This window comes from Elephas maximus, chromosome 8 (genome assembly GCF_024166365.1).
Source record: "Elephas maximus indicus isolate mEleMax1 chromosome 8, mEleMax1 primary haplotype, whole genome shotgun sequence".
Lineage (NCBI taxonomy): Eukaryota > Metazoa > Chordata > Mammalia > Proboscidea > Elephantidae > Elephas > Elephas maximus.
Genome location: NC_064826.1, coordinates 27,422,450 through 27,446,968, shown reverse-complemented (window position 1 = coordinate 27,446,968; position 24,519 = coordinate 27,422,450). Strand labels below are relative to the sequence as shown.

Here is a 24,519-nt window from a genome sequence, read left to right as displayed (position 1 = left end):
TAGGTGCTGGAATATGGTGAAAGAACAAAATTTATTCTTAGATCCCAGTTTTTCCATTATGAGAAAACAGTCAAAGGTAGGCTAGCTTCATTCTCGCCCACCCCAGCCTACCCCATCCCACCCGACCCAAATAAACAACACTTGAAAAGGATGAATGTACAGTCAATTCTGAATGTTCAGAAAATATCTCTTCATTTCAGAAAAGTTAATTTTATGAAACAACTTAGATGACTCTTCACTTTTTCCCTTCAGGGGGTGACAAGGAAGGGGCGCTGCAGCCTGCCCTGAAGTCGCGGGGATGGCGACACTGGTTTATTCTTTGCTTTGGTCTACACAGGAATAAAGCAGTAAGTGTATAGTATACATTTTTTTTTTTTCTACATCAATCCATGACGGCAGCCTACCACTTTAACAATGAAATACGTGTTTTTTTCTTTTCGTGGTTCATTCAACTCCTGTAAGGGCATGCATTACTCACTTCATTTTCTTGAGCTATCTCTTTTAAAGCAAAAATAAAAGAGAAGGAAAGGCTAGGGTTGACTCTGTGAGACCCCTGTATTTATTCACACTTATTGTGCATGACTGTAGACTGGTAAATCATATTAGCGGCCTGTCTCCCTATCAAGCTGCTACTTGCTTTCCAGCCCTGGGAAGGTTCAACAAATCAACAGGAGCACGGAAAACAGAACATCAGTCTAATCTAGTGTTTAAGGTGAAGTTTTCAAACCCAATCTAAGAAGATCTTTAGAGCAAGCAACAAGCTGAAGGGCTCAGAAGGTGGTATTGACAATGAAAGAGTGTTGAAATATTGAGAAGCGCAACACTTGTGCATTTTTAATAACAAGAGGGTCAACAAGGACACAGCTCCCTCAGTGCCAGGAGTTGCCACTGACTATGGAAATTGCCACACCAGGGCTATAAACGCTTGCAGTTCATCAGCTTTCTTAAACACCCTGAACCCCCTCAGTGGACCTTTAGTCTTGAATTAACAAACCAAAGCAATGAAAGAGGGTGCAGTCTGAATGGCTGGCATTGATCCCCAACTGTGTCAGCACTGCTACAGGCCCTGAAAAACTCTTTCCATTGTCAATAGAAATTGACAAGCGTCCTCTCCTAAATAGTGCAGCTGAGCCGGGCGGGATCCACGCAGCTGTAAAGGGCTCTGCTCTTGGGGCCGCGGAGCACCAACAATGGAACAAGCATGAGCTCTTTGTCAGTCCCAGACTCGGCAATTTTCTAACAAGGATTAAAGTTGTTTCTCCGCAGTGCTGGTGAAAAGAGATTTAGCAACACACCGCGCTTTCTTCATCCAAGTTAAAGAGAAGCAGTTAAGGAATTTCATTATTCTGTTGACTGGTGGAAATACAAAACAAATATATTAAATATTCACAATTCCCTGTCTTGCCTAATTTAGAGCATTTTGAGGATGATTCCATTAAATATAACACTTATCGCCTGAAAACAAGCACTTCATGGTTATTTTGGAAGTTTTATTTAAAAAAAGTCCAGCTGCTTGCCACCTGGAATGAGTTCTCAATACATACTAATGCACAATGCCTTCAGACCCTCTGTGGTTGATGTTCCTAAATCTGAATCACAAGACCACATAGGGCTTATATATTGCGGCTGCTTCAAGCAAATGATTTCTGTCAGAAGGCGCTTCTGATGATGATGGCCAGGTACAAATAGCTGTTTTGCTAGGGAACAAATCTGATATATTTTCTACTTAAGTGTTCAACTTTTTATTATTATGAATTGGTATAACAAGTTGATATATTTTCATTCTTCTCCAGCTATGCTTTCCTCTATGGGTGGACAGCAGAAAAAGAAAAAACAAAACACAACAAAAACCAACAACACTTTTTAGGGTACTAAGACATGCAACGGCGAAATTTCCACAGTATGTCTGTTAACTTATTTCTTCATTTATTTCAGCGGAAGCCGTCTGTTTTACAAGTTGAGTCGCTAGAAAATTTCACCTTGGCAAATGTAAACCTTTTAAATGTTAAGTGGAATTGAATGAAAGAACATTTTTTTTTTCTCCTGAAATGCAGAAAGTTTTGATAAGTTTGCTAAACAGAAGCTATCAGCTGGGATCATGTAATAGCTATAGAGAGTAACAAAATATTTTAGAAACATCAATGTCCTACAATTATGCCAGGATATTAAAAAGCAAATACTCATACTTCATTATATATTGAGTGTTCCTTTTGTCAACAGTACATCTACCTAATATAGCTAAATTCTTAGCATCTGTTTCACTTGCTTCCCATTCCTAAATACCAAAATGCAAATTTTATATTAATTAGAAATTTGACTCAATAAAACCAACTCTCCCCCTGCCCCTCTTTTCAAGGCATCCCACGGAAATGATCATATCTCGTTCCAAAAACAGATCCAAAAAGTACAAACATTTTGAAAGTTTTAAGAGTGATTATTTTTTGCTATCGTGGGATACCGTTAAGGGCTATATTTAAGGAGACACTGATAATAGCATATTACAGTTAAAAATACAGGAAGTGTTCAACCCAATCCACATCTATCAACATTCCAAGCTAGGCTCAAATATGTTCATGGTGGAAAGACAGAGATTTCCAACTGGACCTGGCAGCCGTGGGCAGGCTGTCCACACACCAGAGAACGTGAATGCAGAAGTGGGAAGGGTGGGCGGTGTTGGCCCTTCTCACAATATTAACTATTTGCTTGATTGAGCCCTTCACTTACCTTCTCTACACCTCAGTTTTCTCATCTCTAATATGAGGGAGAGATTATATGAGTCTTGCTTTAAAATAACAAGATTCTTACACTCTACAACAATACCATGAATACGACTGTGAGAGGAACAGGAAATAATATAGTTTGTGATTCTTGTAAAAATGGGCTGAAAGGAAAGGTAAATTGTCATTCTTTTCCTTTCATATACTGCTTAAACACTGTTTAAATCCGGAGTTCTCGAACTTTCTATTGCCTGTTTTTTTAAAAAAAAAACAAAACTGATGCTTTTTTTTGCATCTTTTTGAAGTAGACACATATTAGAAAAATGAAACAATAAGTTGTCATAAGGAATGAATGAATTAATAACAAAGGTACTATTTATTCTTATTACTATAATTATTAAAATGAATTCTGTTTATAAAATATCTGATAGTTTCTTATCTTCCATGGGAAGTTCTAGTGCATCAGTTAAAATTTCATTTAATTCTTACAACAACCTTGATGATGAGGTAGGTATTATTATTCTCATTTTGTATATATGGAAACTGATTTCAGTATGTAGTTAACAGTGTATACTAAGGAATTTACTTAATCAATTCATACAACAAGCATAACTGGCAGGATTGAGATTTCTATCTTATATCTGGGTTCCAGTCTGTGCTCATAACTACTAGTTTAGTCCATGTCCCTTTAGAAAACAGTCTGGACATTTTTTTCCTCAATAGAATCTCTGATTCTTTAAGGGTAGTTTGATGTTTCCAGCAGACAACTAAGAAAACAGCCTCTACCACTCCTGGTGGTCACTAACCATCATCTTAACACAGGGTTGTCGGCAATACTGGAGATGCCTATTAATTGTTTCCAAGAAGCCAACCAAATTTTCTTGCAAGTTGAAGCCATCCATATTTACAAAGACGAAAGATAGTTCTTAGCCCATTTCTAAGTTCTTTGAAGAACCATGCTCTGTTAGAATAACCAGTCAAACGGCTGCTATACCATGCTTCTCTCACGTGGCCCCTTCCTAAGGCTAGTCTTGTTTTATGATGCCTTACTCTTTAATGCTTAGGAATAATGGAAAGGATGCCACATAACAAAACAATGCAATGTGGAAAAAAGATCCTTGGCTCATCCATAGGGGAACTCAATCTATGTACACAGCTGCATTTATTATTATTTTTAACGCAGTCCAGAGAAGCACTTGATTCATGTTTTTTTCTTCTGTGTTCATATTCAGGGCCAATTTTAATTTTTAGCTCTATGAGGAAGTCTGCAAATGACAGTTTATGGGCACTATGATGTCTGTTAAGAATGAGAAAACATAAGTGCTAACATAGGGGGGTTGGCATATACTAGGTACCTAATAAATGCTGGTTGAGTGTTAAAAAACCATTTTTATCCTTCGAAGTTCCATACTTTCTCTTTTTAAAAAATACATGAATAACCAAGCTCTTTCCGGATAAACTGGAGCCTATTCTGTTACATAAAAAAAAGAAAAAAAATTTTTTTTTAATGGTACATAACAGAGTTTAAGTAACAGTAAACCCGTTGCCATCCAGCTGATTCTGACTCATAGCAACCCTATAGGGCAGAGTAAACTACCCAAGGCTGTAATCTTTATGGAAGCAGACTGCCAGATCTTCCTCCCATGGGGTGGCTGGTGGGTTTGAACTGCCGACCTTTTGGTTAGCAGCTCAGCGCTTTAACCATTGGGAGCCGCATGACCTGTTTTTCATTCACTGCTATTTCATTAATCCAAGATTTCTTTCATTCTCAAAATGTCATGAAAATAATATTAAACTAGTCTATCTTCCTCTACACCACAAGGAGGGCATTAAAATCAATACTGTTCTTTATTATTCACTGTTTTTATCAAGTAGGCAAGTGCCTCTGTGAGTTTATTCTATGCCTCTTTTTCCGGTGCTAAGAACAGTAGTGATTACAAAGTGAAATTGTCAGATAACCAGTTGGTCCCCCTCCCCTACTTAATGACAAATGATGGGATGCTGACTGGTTTTGGCTGCTCTTTTGACTAAAATGACCAGTGAATGTTTTGGCGGAGCTCAGTGGTCAATCCAGTTATGACAATGCATGGATAGTCTAGAATAGGGGCAGTATGACCTTTTAATCTGGTCAGATGACTCATTTTGAATACTGTATGTAAAATTTTTGATCAATATTGCATTCCAAATCAATTATTTAGGATCTATATGAAAAGAAATAAAATCTTAAAGACTCCGGGAACTGCTATCAAATGGTACAGGTTATTTTCAAGAAAAAGCCTGGGAATAAGTGGTTAGATCTTCCTGAGTCACTTTCCTTATTAAAATGGAGTACAATCATTCCAAAATTACTTCTCAGGAGTGCTGTAAGGACTGAAGAAAATAGCTACCTTTCCCCTTTGTGACTCATGGTATACCCCTCAGGTGCCATTTTTAGCAAACTGAATAAATACCCATCTCTGTGTCTCTGGTTTCTGAGTATGTTAGTTCCTCTCTCTGGACTTTATTTTCAGCTTTCTTTCCCTAGCCAGATTCACAGCAGCCCTTAAGTCTCAGCTCAACCATTATCTCTGCTATGAAGCCAATAAGTAGAATCAGGCACTCCCATATTCTCTGCTTCTAGAACTTTGCATAATTGTCTATAAAAACATTGCACATTCTATAGAAGAATTCTGATCAAAAGAGGAAAAATGCAGGATAGAATTTCAAATTCTCATGGACTTCAGACTTTCTGGAGCCATGGAGGCTGGAAGAACCCCTGAAACTACTGCCCTGAGATAATCTTTAAACCTTAAATATCTCCTGAAATCTTCTTAAAACCAAATAATATCTTAACTAGTAAAGAAATGTCTGCTTGGAGTATTAAGCTCTTTTATGAACTACCTAGATGCTATCAAAGTGACCACCGCAACTCAAAAGATTAGATAGGATGCTTAGAGGGCAGTGAGTTTACGGTAATGAGAAAGAACAACACAGAAAAGGAGGATGAGAATGGTTGTACAACCTGATGAATGTAATCAATGTCACTGAAATGTACATGTCGAAAGTGTTGAACTGGTGTATGTTTTGCAGTGTATATTCTCAACAACAATAAAAAAAGATCTAAAAAAAAAATTGCACAGTATGATACATGCCTGTCTCAATAGGCAGTAGCCGAGCCTTATTTTTATGGATATCTCCAGCTCTAAGCAAAATGCCTGGCCCATAGCCTACAGTGCATATTTGTTGAAGGATTGAATGCTTCTAAATATTTGGAAATATAAAATGCTATGTATGTGTGAGATATGTAAGTATATATGTATGTACATGTATATAAACATGTATGTGTATGTACACACACACACGTGTGTATAGCAGCAGGGCAGCTCTTCAATAGAAAAGGGATAGCTGAACACCAGAAGACAGATTAACTGTTCATTTGAATCACGTTTCTTAATAGGAAAATAATTTAACAGATGTTAAAGCTGTAGAAATCACAGAGAAGTAAACAACTGAATTGGTGAGAGAAATTTAACACAGGGATAAAACGAACCTTCAAAGACAACAGTTTAATATCACTTTAGGTGATGAATGAATAAAGGAGAGAATATGTAAATTAATAAATTCCCATGTCTTTATACAAGGGCCCACATATATGAAAGTCCATGTACATAAAGACAGGATAACACACGTGCTCAGATGTCCATGTGCTCCACAGGCTGTCACCCAAGCAGGGAGCTACCTCTCCAGCATATCCTCGGCACCCACTTCTGGGGGCTGCCTGAGGCATATTTGGAGGTATGGCTGGGTGGCGGTGCTGCCTGTTCATGCCCACCATCAAGCAACATGTCCTGGGTGCCCTCTACTTGTTGGTTTGTAGGCTGTTTTTAAAGAAAGGCAGTAAAATATTGTCGCTGTGGCAATGCTTGACTTCTCTCTGAGGGAACATCAGAGCTCTCCTGGGAGCTGATATAAGCCCAGCTTTTGAGCAAAGGATCCAGGAAGGGTAGAGAGAGAGGGTGCTCTCCTCTCCCAGTCATGGCATTCGCTGTTGCAGGCACTAGAGCTATTCCAAACATTGCACTGACTTTAATTTTTTGCAACTTTCCATCATCCATTTGAAAAAAAGAGAGGAATAAATAAATTTCCTAGATACTCACTATTATCTATTTTAAAGGGGTACGTGATTTTAGTTTTTGATAGAATTTCTATTTGGAAAAAAATCTGTTGATTTTCATTCTGCAGATGAAAAAATGAACTTTTTTTTTTTTTTAAGTGGAAATCAACAACTTTCTGAAAAACACCCATTTAAGCCATCAGATGTAAGCTCCCTTAGGGAAAGGACTTTCTCAGGTTTAACATTTTGTTCCCAGCTCCTTGCACAGCATGTGGCTTTTAGGAAATGTTTAATAAATATCGGTTGGATGAATAAATGATTAATAAGAGGGGTTTCCATTTCCTATTCTAATTAGAGTCCTACCGAGTCATCATAACAGAGATATCTAACTATATGGGATAAAACCAATGCCAACTTTTTAATCCCAACACATACCTCCATTCCTTACACGTAGGCGTTAAACGGTGAATCGGATTTGTTTTCTAGAGATTGTGCATCCCAAACATCAATTGAAAAGAACATTCTGTATCAATATGCATATATATTATATGCATATAAGATAGGCAGTAACTGAGAGGAAAGTCAATAAAAGGAAATATGGCAAAATATGGGAAAAATTTTATGGAGATCCATAGAGCAAAACGTATGAGAAAAGGATGTATTCGAATGTGTAAGTAGGAATATGGCTTGAAAGAATCTTGTTCAGCCACATTCAAATACTGCATCCTAGTCCTGACTTTAAACCCTAAGCATGGCGGAAAACACTTTGAGAAGTTTCAAAGAACAGTCACAAAGACGATTAAAGGGCTAGAAAAGGGGCCTATGAAGAGAAGTTAAACAAATAGGGATTATTTATCCTGGAGCAGACAGGTATGACAGGTGCCTTAATAACAGTCTTCATATATAGGAAGGATTACTCCCTAGAGGAAGCTGACGACCTGTTTTTTGTTCTCCATAAGGAGAAAAGAGGAAATGGTTTTAAAAAATGGCATGGAGAATTGAGGTGAGATGGGGTTAGAACTTCCTTTCAAACAAAACATTTTGCCTATATTAAGAGTAAAACTGAGATGGCCTCTTGCCTAGGGCTGGGCTGAGATCAGGAAACCGTGTAGAGTTTGTTTCCGAGTCCCTCTGAAAATGGTGCTTTTAGATACTTTCCTCTGAGTGCATTCAACGAGCACACCTAAATGATGCTTTTGCCACAATAGCTGCTGCTTTACACAGATTTCTTTCTTTCTTCCTTTTTTTAAGCTGGACGTAGTAGTGGTGACCTGGTTGCCACTGTTGTGCCCACTTGTGAGTGGTGTCAACCCTGTAAAGGGGGGCTCTAAGGAAGGCTTGCAGAGGGCAAGGTGGGCAGAAGGGAGGGGAAGTGCCCAAAGCCATCATAGAAAGTGGCCTTAAAGCTGTGCTGGTGTCATTGGCCTGTGAGGCTGGGGTTGAAGGGGATGAGAGTGGTAGCTATCATTTCTATGAAAACATTGCACTGGTCAACTGATGGCCAGAGAGGTTGGTCTCAGGGGAAGCCATTCTCTTTCTCTCAGGCTTTCCCATTAATAAGTCACTGGCGACCAGTTGCGGCGCAGGCATGCAAATTCACCGTGGAGATGCCAGGCTCTGCGCAGAGGCGTCAGAATTGCCAGACCATCCTAAAGGTGTCAGCAGCCTGAGATCAATATGAAATAACTTCTGACATGTTCAACACGTTGCTTCAAATCATTTCAACTGTCCTTTACACAAGCTTCAGAAGAGTATCCTAACTTCTTCAGCAAAAGCCACTGTTACTAGTGTGGGTGGATGAAAGGCAAGCGCACATTTGCGCCTTTGGTGTTTAGAAAAATTTCTTGCTTTAAATTAAAGTTTTGCCACCCTCTATTTATCCAAAATAATTTCACCATCTCTGACAGCTGAGGTGACTGACAGTTTTGGTTTTTTCCTATTCAAGCAGAAAAATCTCAGATCAGTTTGCATGTGGGATTTTTTTTTTTTTTTAATTTAAATTTGGAGCACAATTAAAGGTGAGTTGAGGCTCTGGTGAAAATCCAAAGAGCTTCAGCAAATCTGAGCACTGCTCAGCTTTTGAATTGCTTTTCTACTTCTCCGTTCTTTTAAATGGTTTTCTATGGCAGGAACATTTTTCTTAATTAGTCACAGCTAATTAGTGTTCTGGCATAGACAAGTAATCAGAAATGTCAGAGCTGCAAGGCTACATCTCCCTAATCCTTTGATAATAATTTAGCCTCCTGGGAGGGCCCCAAGCTGTGGTAAGTAGTGACTGACAATAAGGCAAAATTAGGTGGGCAGCAGACCATTAGGATAGAAAAATAAAAAGCACTACCAAGTCCTGCTGAGCACCATCAGGCAACTAAGTGCATGCCAGACGAGGTGCCTGTTTAAGCCTGTGTTGTTAATTAGCTGATTCTACCAGCCCCGCCACATATGTCCAGGTGCCTCACGCAAGGATGTGTAATTCTGGGAATGTGCCAAATGACAATTGTGTTTCATGATCACATTTCAAGAATCGAAGGAAGAAGCCCACATATTTCTTGAAGATCCTTTTGAATTATCAAAGAAATAAGATCAACAAGCTATAATACATTTTCTTGTTGAGTTTCTTTTTGGCAATTAGGCACGCTTATCTCAAGTTTCTCAGGTTTTAATTCACCAACGGCTTAGATTCGAATGAGGGCCTTTGGCCTCTCTGCACTGAGTCTCGACTTGCCAAAGCTCTTTTGGCACACACCATACATCAAAAGTAGAGCCTCCTGTAAATTCTTACACTTACAAATAATAACTTCACATTAAAATAAGGACTATTAGCTAAAATAAGCCAGACACCTATAATTTGAGAGCAGAGTTTTTAAAGAGAAACATTAAACTTTGAGCGAAAAAAAAAAAAACAATAGCCAAGAGTAAGCTCTACATTGCGTTTACTGAGGCAGACCAACCAATGTAGGGAGCAGGTTTGCCTATGACTCTTACAAGAGGTCAGGTAACTTCATTTTGAGTCTACCCTCTACCACACTGTAGGTAAAAGAAAGCATTTTCTATATACAATTAAAAAAAAAAAGTAACATCTGGAGAACTGTGCTAAAGAATCTCAATAAGACAGTGTGAAATGTGAGATGACTCAGACATACTCTTACAACACACAGAAAAAGCAGATTAGCCAAATTTTTATCTACCTTTCTTACAAAATGAGGTACCAGGACACACAATGTAACAATGTTTAGAAGTAAATTACCTCAAACAGCCTCAAGTACCTCACTGAACTTAAAATACCCACTCTTTTCTGTTGATGGAAAAGGAAAACAATGTTTATGACACGGGAATAATATTCACATTTAATTTTCAGTGTTAACAGGAAAACCATAATTGGGCAGAATAAACCACCAGTTAACGTTTTACATTTGAATACTTCTTGTATAGAACCAAAACCAAAAAAGATAGAAACTGCTCTGTAATGGGCAACTACAATAATTTATGTAGTCTGCATAAAACTGTCCAGTCATTCCGAAGCGAAAGATCATGGAAAAGAGGTAAACTGCTATTTTTAAGTTGATATTCGCATGTAAGAGAATATGTTGATAATATCACTGACTTACCAGAAATGCAAGAAGTAAGGGAAGTCTGCTCAGCTTCCATATTATTGAGTTTTAGCCTACATTCCTAATAAAGAAGGCTGATTACATACACAGAGAAACTCACCCAAAGAATATGACTAAAAAGTAGATGGTTAGCTCTAAATACACATTACAGAGTATATAGTAAGTAATACTTGCCCTACTAGGGCAATGCCATTTGAGGTCCCTATGTGGGGAAATCCTATATTAGTGCCAGTTTTCAGTGTTGAAAGTAAAAAATAATTCTGCAGTTATCACACTTACTCCAAATAAGAAATTGTAAGTCAGAGGAAGAATGTTTAAAAAACTTGAATTTTCTGGGGCGGGGGAGGGGGGTGAAGACTCTAGTGACATTGCAGATCTTATTTCGATACAATGAGTACTCACAAGTCAACTGTGAAGGAAGACTGGAGGCTTCTGAAGTAGGGAGACCCACTTCTGAGGAAAGGGGCTTTTTCCCAGGAGGTGAGTAGTTTGAAAAACTGCCGATTTATTAGTAGGTGCCTGTTGTCTTGCCTGTAGCAGAACTGGAGTCTTGGTGGTACAGTGATTAAGAGCTCAGCAGCTAACCAAAAGGTCAGCAGTGTGAATCCACCAGCTGCTCCTTGGAAACCCTAGGGGCCAGTTTCACTCTGTCCCATAGGGTCACTATGACTTGGAACCAGCTTGACAGCAACGGGTTTGGTTTTTTTTTTTTTTGGTAGCAGAACTATTGATGAATCTTCCTGAGTCACGTGTTTTTCTCCAACAGCATTTTAAACGTTGTCTCAAATTATATGGGTTAAGCACTACCATCAAGCAAGTATTATTTATTTGACTTTATAAAGTATATATTCTGGAAGAAAATTTTATCTGGCAGACATTCTCATTGATGCTTTGTTGATTCCAAATATTCTTGGGAAACCAACATTATAATAAACTGAAACTTTAAATAAGTTAATAATAGTAGTATTGCTCTTACCAAGGATAAATAAACTCTTGCATCAACAAGTTTTGGCATTGGCATGAAACACTAAACTCAAAAACTTGGAGCATTTCCCCCTTCCTTATTTGGGAGTCCAGTGGCAAACACATGCAAACAAGTGCAAAATCAGTTTCATTTTGAGAAGACTATTCACTTGCAATATTTTAATTTTTCTTCCTTTTAGCATATCTTCAAATGGCTATGAAACCCATTTATATATACAGTTTAGGTCAATTTGACTTAAAATGTTTCATTTAGAGTTTCCTTACTGGAAAGTGAGAATTCTTTTCGTGGAAAGTCTGGAGAAATTAATCCTTTATATAACACTGTTTGGATGAATATAACTGATTAACTATCATTTAAAGAGTTTTAATTTCACAAGACATCATATCAATATTTTAAGAAATCTCGTTGAGATGAAGCTCCTCAACAATTAAATGTTTAATCTGCATGATTCACCAATTAAAGGCTGCACCCTGATGTGTCTGCTGCAACATGAGAGCTAAAATTAGATTGTTTCAAAGGGACTCAGGATAGGCAATGTGAAACAGATACATAAAGGTTGAGAGAGCTAGGTAGGTTTGGTGTCTATGCCAGAAAATAAGTAGTGCCTTGGCATTGTAACATTCCTGGGGATCTGGAAATGACCAAAAGAGGGTACTCTTTCGAAAATCACTATACACGTCTATTTTGATTTCTGAAACATCACTGGCTTCCAGCACTGAGATCCAAGCTCTCAAGGAATGCACCAGCTTCTCTCATGAAACATGGACACCTGTGGCTCATGCTATGTGCCCTAAACCTGACATTGTGGGCAGCCACTCTACCTGGGAATCATAAAACCAAAAAACCCACTTGCCATCAAGTTGATTCTGACTCATGGTGAACTCATGTGTGCTGGGTAGAATTGCACATACGGCTTTCAAGGCTGTGACTTTTCAGAAGCAGATCACTAACTTTTCTTCCGAGGCAACTCTGGGTGGATCTGAACAGCCAGCCTTTAGTTTAGTGGTCAAGGGCTTAACTGTTTACGTCACCCAGGGACTCTTGGTAGAAATTAAAAATAGAACTTAAGATTCAGAAAATCTTTGTTGTACTTTTATATTGGGATTAGACAAGTTGAAAGGTTTTGATTTGATAGCAACTTGAAAAGGCTGCTGAAAATAAGGTTCTATTTGTAAGAAAAAGGACACTGAGGTATGAGAGACACTTAATGAAGCAGAAAAGCCTTCTTTTGGGCAAATCCATGTTCTCTCCCCCTATTGGAGAATTTCCTTTAGATTTCTCTTTCCCAGATAAGATACATATTTTTTTAAGTAATGAAGTAAATGTAACATGTAGATGATAAACTTACAGTGTGTATCTGTGACCACTTGCGAGGCAGGTATAGCTTCTGTTTAAAATATCCTTTGGTCACCTGGAAATGCTTAGCATAAATACAGGGTATGGGACTACCAATTATTTTTTTAAAATTGGGGTTCAGAACGATGGTGGTAGATACACAGACATCATATGACATAGTTATTCTTCTATAAAGAATCCCTTTTCTATGTTATTATGTACTGTACTCACTATTGCTTCTTGGACGGGGGACCCTGCTTTTACCTGGCCATCACAAAAACATTTAAGAACTGCTACTCTGGAGTGTAAGACTCATCATGCAACCAAACCAGTAATTCCTGTTATCATTGCTCAAATTAAAACCAAAACAATCACTGATTTTAAATCTGCAAGGTATTTCAGGAACCAGCTAGAGTTCTAGGCCAATTTCTTCAGTTTAGGTATACTAATTGAATGAGGAGTAAACAGTTCTCACTTTTCAAAGCTCACTCAGGCAATTAATGACATAACGCGGCTGAAACCCAGGTATCTAAATTCTCGGTCTAGCGCTCTTCTTACAATACGATTTTACCATTTCGAATTGTGTAAATCTGTCGTACTGTAGAGATAGCATGGACTTCAAAACTAGAGAGATACTGTCCCCAAGTTTGACTCAACACTGAACATCACTTATATTCTCTGAATGGGAGATTCCTTAGCTGAAAAATAAGGACAAAACAGAAATGAAAGCAAATCAACTGAGGGTTGGAAATGACGTAGATAGCACAGTTCCTGGCACATGGAGGTGTCCAGAGAATGGTAGTGTTGGTGGCTGTGGCTTTTAATAATAATTATGACTATTTTAAAAGATTAGGAACATACCTTAAAGCAAGCCAGTTCCCTCTGTTAACAGCATGCATGTGACATCCATTTATTTATACTTTTTTGAAGTTATTTGTTTTCAGTCAATAATGTCTGTTAGGGTAAAGTGTCTCATAAGTTTAACCACTTATGGAGTGAAGTGAAATGTTTTGATATTTGTCCTCATATTAACCTTATTTGGTCTTCAAAGGGTATTTTTAGTTTTAATATTCAAAGACTTGGTACAAAAGTCCAAGATTATTCTTTGTATGACCTTTATGATAATACAGATTTTAGTCATCTGTTCCCCTTTAAGACTGTGAAGTTTAGAAACTTATCCATGGAAGCTGGTCCTAGCAGTACAAGAATCTCAGACAGCAGGGTCACAGCATATGGCTATTCGGTTGTTCACTGACAACTCTAGGGGGTACCATTCTTATCCCACTAAGTACTTCTCACAATGGGCACAAATTGAGGGCAATGGTTATTTTTGTCCTAAGTCATTGGTATAATGATTTAAACTTAATTTTAGGTTATTTAACCACAAAAATCAAGTAAGATGCTTAATTGATTGAAATGTTTTAGAGGCAAGGGACACCACAAGGTCACTAGTTACTACCCTCCTGGAGAGTTCAACAGACTTTTCAATAGCCTAGTTGTTGTATGTAAAGGTACTGTAATACATGGTATGGATTCCCTGCATGGTGTAAATGGTTAAGCGTACGGTTGGTTGTTCAGGTCTACTCAGAGGTGTCTTGGAAGAGAGGCCTGGTGATCTACTTCTGAAAGATTAGCCACTGAAAACCAGCATGCTGTTAACAGAGGGAACTGGCTTGCCATAAGTTAGAATTCACTTGATGACAACTGACTTTGTAAGTGGTATTTCCAAAACTAAATGTTATCCGGGTAAAAGGCATATAATTCTAAAGGAGTTAAGCCCTCATGCTGTATGACTAGAAACAGAAGCCCCTCTACCCTTATCTGGGTTGCTTAGAACCACTAAGTGTTAACTCACTGTACTGTCTGTCTATGTCCTCTTCTGCATCTGGAGTTGGGAGGATCCATTTACTTACTCAGGAAATACTCTAACTGGCATAGCAAATTTTGTCATGATGTCTGAACAAAACTGTTCTCTTCAATCTTTTATCTATAACAGGCTAAGGTTGCTAACAGTATTTATAGGGTCATTATTTTCAACTGTTTCTTGACATCTAACAGTATATTAAGTTCCAGCCAAGTGGATCTCCAATAATTACATAATGTTTCTCAGTAATGATCTGCTCCTTAAGATACACATTCTACTTTACCTTTTGACACATGCTTGATAAGCTCTCATTTACTTGCTGTAATTGAGGCAAATTCAGTCTTGGCTAATTAGGGGCTCTTCGTACCCCCTCATACATGTCATTCTTGATGATATATCAATTGAATTAGGGTCTACTATCTATTTTTAATTATAGTAATGGGAATGTGCAACTCGAAAATATTAGAATGTTTAAGGACATTACAACTGTTTTACAAGTAAGAAGTCCAATGTTCTAGTGTGAATATGCAAAATGACAAAGACTTCAAGACCGAACCCAAAAGGCTGCTTGTCAAGGGCTCTTTTTAGAAGCAAACCTACAGCCATGTCAAATGTTTGGGCCCTGAAAAGAATGTACACATATTTAGGGACATTAAAATAGCACATCATTTTAATGTTGGCCTCCTTGGATTCATGTTACTTAGTTTTGTTTGTTACTGTTACCGCATATAGAAGCCTTCAAAAGAAAGTTTGGAGAACAAAGGGGAGTAGCAATGGGGAATATCTCTGAGGAGAATAAATCCCACCTCTGTGGCAAGAATGCTTAAGTTTGGCAGTAGACAGGTCACCAAACAAAAAAGTTTCAAGATGTTAAGAAAATACACACACACGCATACACTTAACAAATCTATCTATGCCGTTGCCATTGTGTCAATTCTGATTTGTAGTGACCCTATCTATAGGACAGAGTAGAACTGCCCCATGCAGTTTACGAGGAGTGGTTGGTGAATTTGAACTGCTGACTTTTTGGTTAGCAGCGGAACACTTAACTGCTGTGCCACAAATCTATCTACAACTGTCTGTTTCCAGGATGGCTCTGCCTTTTTTTTCCCACCATATAATATGTGCTTGAACTACATACTAAGAAGAAACTTTATGAGAAGAACACCAACTAAACTTTCCCTTTCTGTTCAACAGTTTTGAAAATCATCACATAAGCAAAAAAAGTAAGAGAACTTGGAAGTGAGACATATGCTTGTAAATTCAGAGCAATACCAAATGGAAGCAGAAGTCGCTAATATGGCTTCAGTATTTTGTAAAAGAGCCAGCTGGATGGATGATAATTTTCTTACCCCTGCAGGGCATCAAAGCTTTTAGGAAATCATTCTTTTCACACACATTAACACTTAGCTTATTAAAACAGATGATACTTTTATTGTAAAACAGCCTGGGTAGAGGCTAGAAACATAAAGTATGAAAGCTAAGACTCATTCTGGCCACCCAATCTGACGAATGGCGAACACTGACATGAACAGACCATGGTGGAGATGATGACGTGGCGAGACCTTCTGTAACTACCACAGCTGAAGTGTCACCGTGAAGCCCGTGAATTGCTGTTATGAAAACATTTGCAGTAACTCGCATAATTAAATGAAACTGCCAGAAAGCATCTCTAAAACGCAAAGAAGATGCACACAAATAAATGCACTTCAAAGCAGATATTATATTCCGGAATCAGCCTTGTGCTGAATTACGCAAAGTTATGTCACAAGAAAAGTACCAGTTCCTTTGGATCAACTGTTAAATTACTGCAAGTGGGTGACAGCACTGCTGTTTAAATTGACTGCTCTCTTAGTCTCTTCTGCAGATACTCAATAAATGAAACTTGAGGATCAGGGTATCTAAATCCCCAGTCTTCCATTTCCAGGACTTACCATACCTAAGTAAAGATTTTACTGCAGATAAAGCTGTAATATTATATTTGCTAGCACATATCAGTACTGTAAATCAAGATAAAAATGTTCAAAACAGAAGAGTGGCAGATACTTGGCTTTACTGCAGCTTATTTCTTTGTTTAACTGAAGAACATTCTGTTGACTTAAAAAAAAAACTTTTATAATAGGGGACAAATCCATTACAATATTATTCTGTTCGTGGAATACGGCAAAGGTGAGTGAAATAATGCTGTACACAATGGTAAAACGAATTTCATCTTGCTTGTTAAAAAATTAACCTTAGAAGGTTTTTGAGACTCTCATTCTAACAATGACAGTTCTTGTGTAGGAAAGGAAGCCAATTAAGGCTTCCCTCTGCAGTCAAAGAAATATAAAAATTATCAACCATATTAGCTGCGTGTAATAAAATGATAAATTAAAAAAAGTCTTCTTTGCAAACATATCATAAAAATACAACTTCCCCTTTGCGGTATAGCTATACAGCCAGCATGTCTTGCGAGTGCAGTTACTTACATCAAACAACTTTTCTATATACATTTCTTCATTGACTTTATCTCGAAGAATATCTTGGTTTTGCCGAACAAACATAATGTAGGTGTCTGCCAGGTCCATTCCAGGTTTCTGTTGTGCGAGAAAATATGGAAAATAAAACGACATCAACCAAGGTTTTAAAGGTATTATTTAATTACAACCCTGAAAAATTATTCACTATATTATTTTAAGAATTACATTAAAATATGATCAAGACCAAATCAACAATGAGTGACTTAAGCCAATTCCATAATCAAACTAAATAAAACAGTTTATTACTGATGTCCACAACTTGAGGTCAGAGCTATTCATCATTATTCAAGTGATTAGAAATATGTGATTGTAAGCCACTGGTTATCTTCTTTTTTTTTTAACGTCTATCTTGGAAGGTCAATATGTCAAGCAGTATTAGTGAATGAATTTTTAAAAATTTCCCCACACATAATTATCATTTTCTAATTACAAATACAATTTACTTCTCATCATCTCTGGCTAGTTTATCCATAATATTAAAAACAAACAAGCAATGTTAGCTTTCTTTGGGTTGCCTCCCTCCACTATCATGGTCCTCAAAGAATACAAACAAGTTTTCTTACCAAGTATAAACATCACTAAAAAGATACTGGGCAAAAAAGTTAGTGTACTGCAAAATGAAATGTAAATATTTTGTGGATTATCTATTGCTTCTACCCATTAGTTTTTATCAATCTTAATAATCTTTTATCCTAAGGATTGATTTTATTTTAGAAATGCGGTAGGAATATTGATGAACAATTTTCCCATGAAGAGCCAAAAATGTGGATTAAATAATTTTCCAAAGTTATCTAATGGTTGGAGGTTACAATCCATCCAGAGGCACTGTGGAAGAGAGTTCTGGCAATCTGCTTCCGTAAGATTCCAGCCAAGAAAGCCCTATAAAGCACAGTTCTACTATGTAACACCTGGGGTCACCATGAGTCAGAATCAAATTGATGACAATGGGTTTGGTTTTTGGTAGTGGTAGGGTAGGTTGGGTAGTTAATATTACAAATTCTCCTTGTTACGTTGTTGTTAGGTGCCGGTGAGTTGGTTCTGACTCATAGCAACCCTATGTACAACAGAAAGAACCCCTGCGTGGTCCTGTGCCATCCTTGCTACTCTTTGGGGTTGGGTATATTTTGTATACCCACTGGAAACCTTGGTGGCATAGTGGTTAAGTGCTGCAGCTGCTAACCAAAGGGTCAGCAGTTCAAATCCGCCAGGCGCTCCTTGGAAACTCAATGGGGCAGTTCCACCCTGTCCTATAGGGTCGCTATGAGTCGGAATTGACTCAATGGCACTGGGTTTTTTGGGTTTTAATGCAAACCAATGTACAGCATAGGCAATGGGCTCATCTCATTTACTCCACTTATAAAAATTTGAGTTTTTGGTAACAACTTATTCCTATGCAGTAAAAATCACCGCAATGTTCTTACTGCTCATATATTTATCCTAAAGGGAAATATCATATACATTCAAGGATCCTTTCCAGTGTAACCCTGATGTAACAAGAATTAGTTAAAATATGAACAATTATTTATATAAATATCTTCACTGGTCTTTCCTTCAAGAGCATTTATACACAATGTAGGTAATGTATCCCAAACCTAGCAGAGGCAGCTTACTGAACGCATACCTTCGCTATTTTGCTGCGTAATTCTCATAAACAATGTTTCAAAGTTTAAACAACTACAAGAATAATCAAAAAAACCTATACTTTTTTTGAGGGGGTGTTTTATGTATCGGTCTGTTTCCAGTGAAAAGCCAGGGTAATCTGCATGAAGATTAATACTTGAGGAAAACTAACTCATTAGTATTTCTCTTCTTGCCTCTCAAATTTTGTCAAAACATTGAAAACAAAAACATTCAGGAAACATATTTCCAGAGGATGAAAATGACATGAGAACAATTTCTTATACCTAATGACCAGTTAGCTCAGCATCCGAGTTTCAGTCAGGTGCCTGGAAACAAGATGCTATGATATCTGTGATACCCGGCAGTTGGGGGAGAGCCCCGCTAAACTGAGAATTAGACAATAGACAAATGAGAGCTTGCTTTCTCCACCATGTCTCTTCACTCCAACCCCATTTTTATTTCCACCTTTCAAAGGACAGCTATGCTTAGAAGTTCAATCCTGTCAATCACTTGGCCCATCAGGCTTGGAAGAAAGAACTAAGTTACTGCCAGGAGGCCTGGCAAATAAGAACTTTAAACACCTGCTGTAGACTCTTAGGTCACTTCTGTTTCATTGATCACTTCCAAGAGAACATTACATATCATGAAACATCGTCCAGGAAGAGTTTACCCTCCATCATCCAAAAGTCACAAACGTTTTGCAGTTGAAGCTTAAAAGAAAATGAAACGCCGTTCCTTACTGGCCAGCCCAAGGGACGTAATACTGAAATCTGGAAGTTGAGAGAGTTTCACAACTTTCTAATGAAACAAGTATCTTTGGATGGGGTGTGAGGGAAAGTTCATTGGAACAAATGAAGTGTTTCTTTGTCTTTTTTCCTTTTGTTGTGAAAGATGCATTTTCTCCACTCTTGGCAAATTAAGACCCACGTGCTTGGAAAACAAAACCCAGGATTCTTAGATTTCTCATTAGCATTAGTTCTTTATCTTGGAGCTGTTTACCTAGTCTTGAAACTGTGACATATGGGAATTTCACACCTAGTGAATATATTTTCATGTAGCTTGTGGCATGAAACTCTAATCATTAAAAGAATACACACAAGTAAGAGTAACCACAACAGCTGGTGACATTTACCAATTAGAATTATAGTTCTTTAAAACACTTTATCCTTCCTGTAGTGTATGAAGGGTAATTATCCCTGATAAATTGCTGAAAAAGATGTAATTTTCCTTTTAAACAGTTTCTACTCACAGTACAAACGTGTTTGGCTAGAAGACATTATCGCTGGTTCAGTGCTCCTTTGTGCTAAGACTCTTTTAAGGCAGTAAAATTTTCACACTTTGAAAGTCACTGCATCTAATTCCATTCATAAAGGGTATCTTATTAGGAAATGAAATTTAGTTAAAGAAAACTAAGCACACAGTTAAGTTTTTGTTTTTGTTTTGGCATGTAAATAAAAAGAACGTATGGGACTGAACTACACAGAGAGAAGGTCATTAGGAATTCTAGAAAAGTGGGTCCCTTTTTTTTTTTTTTATCCAAAGAGCAGCCTGTTAAACTTCAACCACCGTGAATTCGGATTGCGTTTTGGTCAAGAACATTGTTTTCTAGAAAGCCATATTTAGAAATCTTTTAAAAAAATTGTGATTCAATTATAGAACCCAATTGGATTCATAAATTAATGAATCCAAGAAGATAACAACTAAAAACCACATTGTAAACAAGCTGTATACGAAGTAGCATTCAGAGAGTAAATTGATTTTTTTCATACTCCCATTTAAACCTCTGAGAGGCCCAATTCACTTAGTACTGCCTTCTCCACCTTCTTTAGCAGGGTTGTAGTTTCTAAATCACAATAGTTCCTGAATTATTTCTAAATTGATTCAGAAGAGAACAGGATTTGGCTACCGGAAGTTATAGTAAACAGACACCAAAACCTAAAAAAAAAAAAATTCCCTCAGAAGCATAAAGAAATTAATGCACACGCCAGGAAAGGAAGTGTTTTAAGGTGCATTCCTCTGACAGTGGTTGCAGAAGTAACCAAATACACCAGTGAGTGAATGAACTGCAGTAAGGGTGCAGACTCCAGCACATTTTTTCAAGGGTTAATCACTGGTTAACCTATCAGGATGAACATGCCGTTTAGAAAAAGAGAGAGAAAAAAATTCCTTGTTAATTATATGCTGCAAATGCTCTTACTTCCTGCTGCTACACCTAATCCCACAGGTGCGAGCCTTCCCCTTCACCATTCAGGGGTAGGTGGGTGCAACGCTGCAGTCAGTTCTTACAGCAACAGATATAGACACAGGAGAAGCCGCTTAACCTCCCACTGGAGGTTAACAATACGCTAGGAAAGCACTGTCATGATGCCTACTTAACAAGGAGACAAGTTTTTAAATATACTATCCTAGTTGCAAAGATTAACTAGAAGCTACAGTCTAATTGACTTAATTTAAAGTGCACTTTTAATAACCTAGAAAAGCTTGCCTTGGAGAAACAATCAATTCTGTCTCCTGTGATATCTTGATTTATGATCATCTACGTGCTTTGTAAATGAAATACCTGCAACTGGTCATTCACTACCAGTTGAGGGGAAAAAAAAGGGATCTTATAAGATTTAAAATAATAGCCTAAGTTTGAAACTGTCATAGAAATTATTTATCTCAGCTCTGGCGTTTAATATTCCGTAATCATTTTTTTTTAATCATTTGTAACTGTTCATTGGTGAACATAAACATTCTACAAACACATAGGTTATCCCAAGGATTGTTAAAAACCATACACTTTTTCTCTCACTGTTAAATACATTCTTTATTATTTGGGCATTTATGAACCAATTTCTATGTTTTTATTTTTTTTTTATATTTGAGTAAGACTGTTCTTAAACATTTCAAAGCCATTTGGTGTAGTTTCAGTAAGTTGTATGTTCTCAAATACTGAAAAAATAGAATAGAGTTTTGAGTAGATCTGTGATGACTATGTTATAAAAATAAAAAGATTTTGCCAGGTTTTCTAAAAAGTACAATAATGATACTGTATTTACACGTACACATACACGCACAAAAAAACACACAGAGCTGAAGCCTTCAAACTAGACTTATGCCAACTTATATATTACAGAAGCTTGATGGGAAGAGGAGTAATTCATTAAAAAGAGGGGGACATAAATAATACAAAAGTAGTCACAAGAATATGAAGTTTTCAAAATTTTCTAATAAGAATTTTTTGAAACAATGAGTGAAAAAAATTATCATTGTTCTTTATAAAAATCTGAACTTATCAGGTCAAGCTGTGCAGTGGCTAGAGTCACCTTCCTCTTTAAGTTTTGCAGTATTCTAATAGTCACTAATTAACATTATAATATATTTTGACCCCAAATTGGGAGTAAAACAATTCTGAATTAAGGATCATGACACTCACACCTTTTTGAAAACGCCTTGAAGCATGTAACATGTGTGTCTTAAGTATGTACATTTCTTTCAGTCCCACATTTCTAAGGGAGAGTGCTCCATCACTCCAGAGTTCTTGCTCTGGAAAAAGGTGGTCCGTCTGTTCCTGCTAGTATAGTTGGTAAAGGGGAGTTTTCTACAGTAATGCTACTAGAGCATCTGATACCAGAATTCAGGCTCCTATGACTCAGGTAGGCACCTTGTCTTCATTCTTAACATTTGCATGAATGCTTCACACTATTTCTTCTAAGCAGTGGCATAATCTATGTAGTTATAGGTCTAGAAACAGCTTTAGTGTGTTCAAACATCTTTCTTGTATCATTGGTGTTAGCTTGAAATATTAATGGAAGATACGCAGGTTGATTTTCAACTGAGATGTATGGGCTCCATTTTAATCTTACTATGCCTTTTTTTTTTTTTTTTTTATGCCTTACCCATTGGACACAAGGGGCATCTAGTACCTTTCTTGCTATTTCTAATCTAATAAGGATCTCTACCATTTCCGAGGTGAGAGGAATGTGCTAACGTGGATATCACATGAGAGATTATATTATTATTTTCATGAGTAATAATCATAATGATGACAAATGTATTAAGTCTGCAGTTTATAATAATGTTCATTAGCCCTTCCCTCATCTACTTATGGTGGTAATGATGCAGATTATGGAAATTACACTGAGAACTTGAAGAAATGAAACTAAGACTCTGTGGGTATTACTTAATTTAGCTTTTGAATTTTAAATTTACTGGGACCTGATCTGGTTCCAACGCTCCCTGCATCTATAATGGTCAGACTCCTAATCTGGTCCTGATGCATCTCTCTCTCCAGGTGAATACGTCCCAGTGGGCAGGTGCTCCATTCCCCATGTTCTGCTTGGCTCTCTCTGTGACGTAAAGCATGGAATATTCAGGTGGTCTTATGTAAGTAACAAACAGCATCAGAAACCAGTAAACAAACTGCATCACTAACTGCCTTTTAAAGCCACCATTAATACACGCAAGGTGCTTAATATTCTAAAATAAGAAAAGTATGGAAAAAGCCTAATGTTTTTCACTTTGTGGAGGCCAAATAGCTTTTTGTTTGGACAATGGTCACATTCTGCAGTAGGGGGTGGAAATTGGAGAGGAATGCACAGAACCAGGAAAGACCATTCTAGGTGGAAGCAATAATAATCCTATTTGTTTCAATAGTGCTCTACATTTGTGCAAAGTACTTTCATGCTGATGTGTCATGGAATCCTCATAAGACCCTTCTGAGGAGACAGCACAGGGATCCTACTATCCTCCTGACATTGGTAAGAAAACAGAAGCCCACAGGCCAGATGGCTGTGTGTAGAAGGGGCAAATTGCAGCTCTAACTCAGATCCTGGACTCTGCATCCAGTCTGTACAGTATAGAGCTGGATTCAAGCCACATTTTGGGGAGTTAAGGGGCTAGTAATCATTAGCAAGTATCATTCTAAAGAAGTATTACATAAAGAAGTATCATTATAAAGACAACTACTAGTGAAGACAAGAGAAAGATAAGCCGTTTGCATCTTCCTCTTAGGACAGGCAGAAAACCTGGTGGCGTAGTGGTTAAGAATTCAGCTGCTAACCAAAAGGTTGGCAGTTTGAATCCACCAGATGCTCCTTGGAAACACTATGGGGTACTTCTACTGTGTCCTATAGGATCGGCTATGAGTTGGATTTGACTTGACGGCAACAGGGTTTTTTTTTTTTTTGGACAGATAACCAGGCTCAGGTACTGGGACTATGAAGTCCATTAACGGGGTCAGCTTCTCCCTTGCTTCCTCCTCCTTATTCTCGGTCACAGTAATCCTAATCTGTGACGCAAGTCTTCGTAGCTACGGTACCTCAGTGTCTAGTTGTGTGTGTGTGTGTGTGAGTGTGTGAGTGTGTGTGATGGTGTTAATAAGAATATTTTCAACAGACATTTTACATACATATGTTTGCATTCGCCAGAATATCCTGAACTAATATGACCTATAGAACAAAATTCCAGAATCAGAGTCATCTGGTCACATTTCCTACTTAAATGATGCAAAAATTTTCAGTACCATATCTGGTAAATGGTCTAGTCTTTGCTATAATACATCAACTCCGTCAACAATTAATTTTTTTTTTTTTAATATTGCCTTACACTGATTTCAGTTCTGCCTCCAACTAGATTTTAACCATTGTTCTGAGATCTACCCTCTTGATACAGATTCAGGATGCCCCTTCTTCTAAATGGAAACTCTACATATCGAAGAAAGCTTTCTTGTCTCTTAGATTTTTCCTCCTTTCCATGGTAACATTTCCATTTCCTTTATTTGTTCATAAGCCAATA

The 24,519-nt window shown here is 37.5% G+C and overlaps 1 protein-coding gene across 2 annotated transcripts in view; it reads right to left on the bottom strand.

The window, feature by feature from the left end:
- CADPS2 (calcium dependent secretion activator 2) overlaps positions 1–24,519 on the bottom strand; it is a 608,633-nt gene that overhangs the window by 9,108 nt on the left and 575,006 nt on the right. For both annotated transcript variants that reach the window (XM_049893894.1, XM_049893893.1), the window contains one exon: positions 17,071–17,178. In XM_049893894.1, the coding sequence (XP_049749851.1) occupies positions 17,071–17,178 (108 nt within the window). The remainder of the gene's footprint in view (positions 1–17,070; positions 17,179–24,519) is intronic.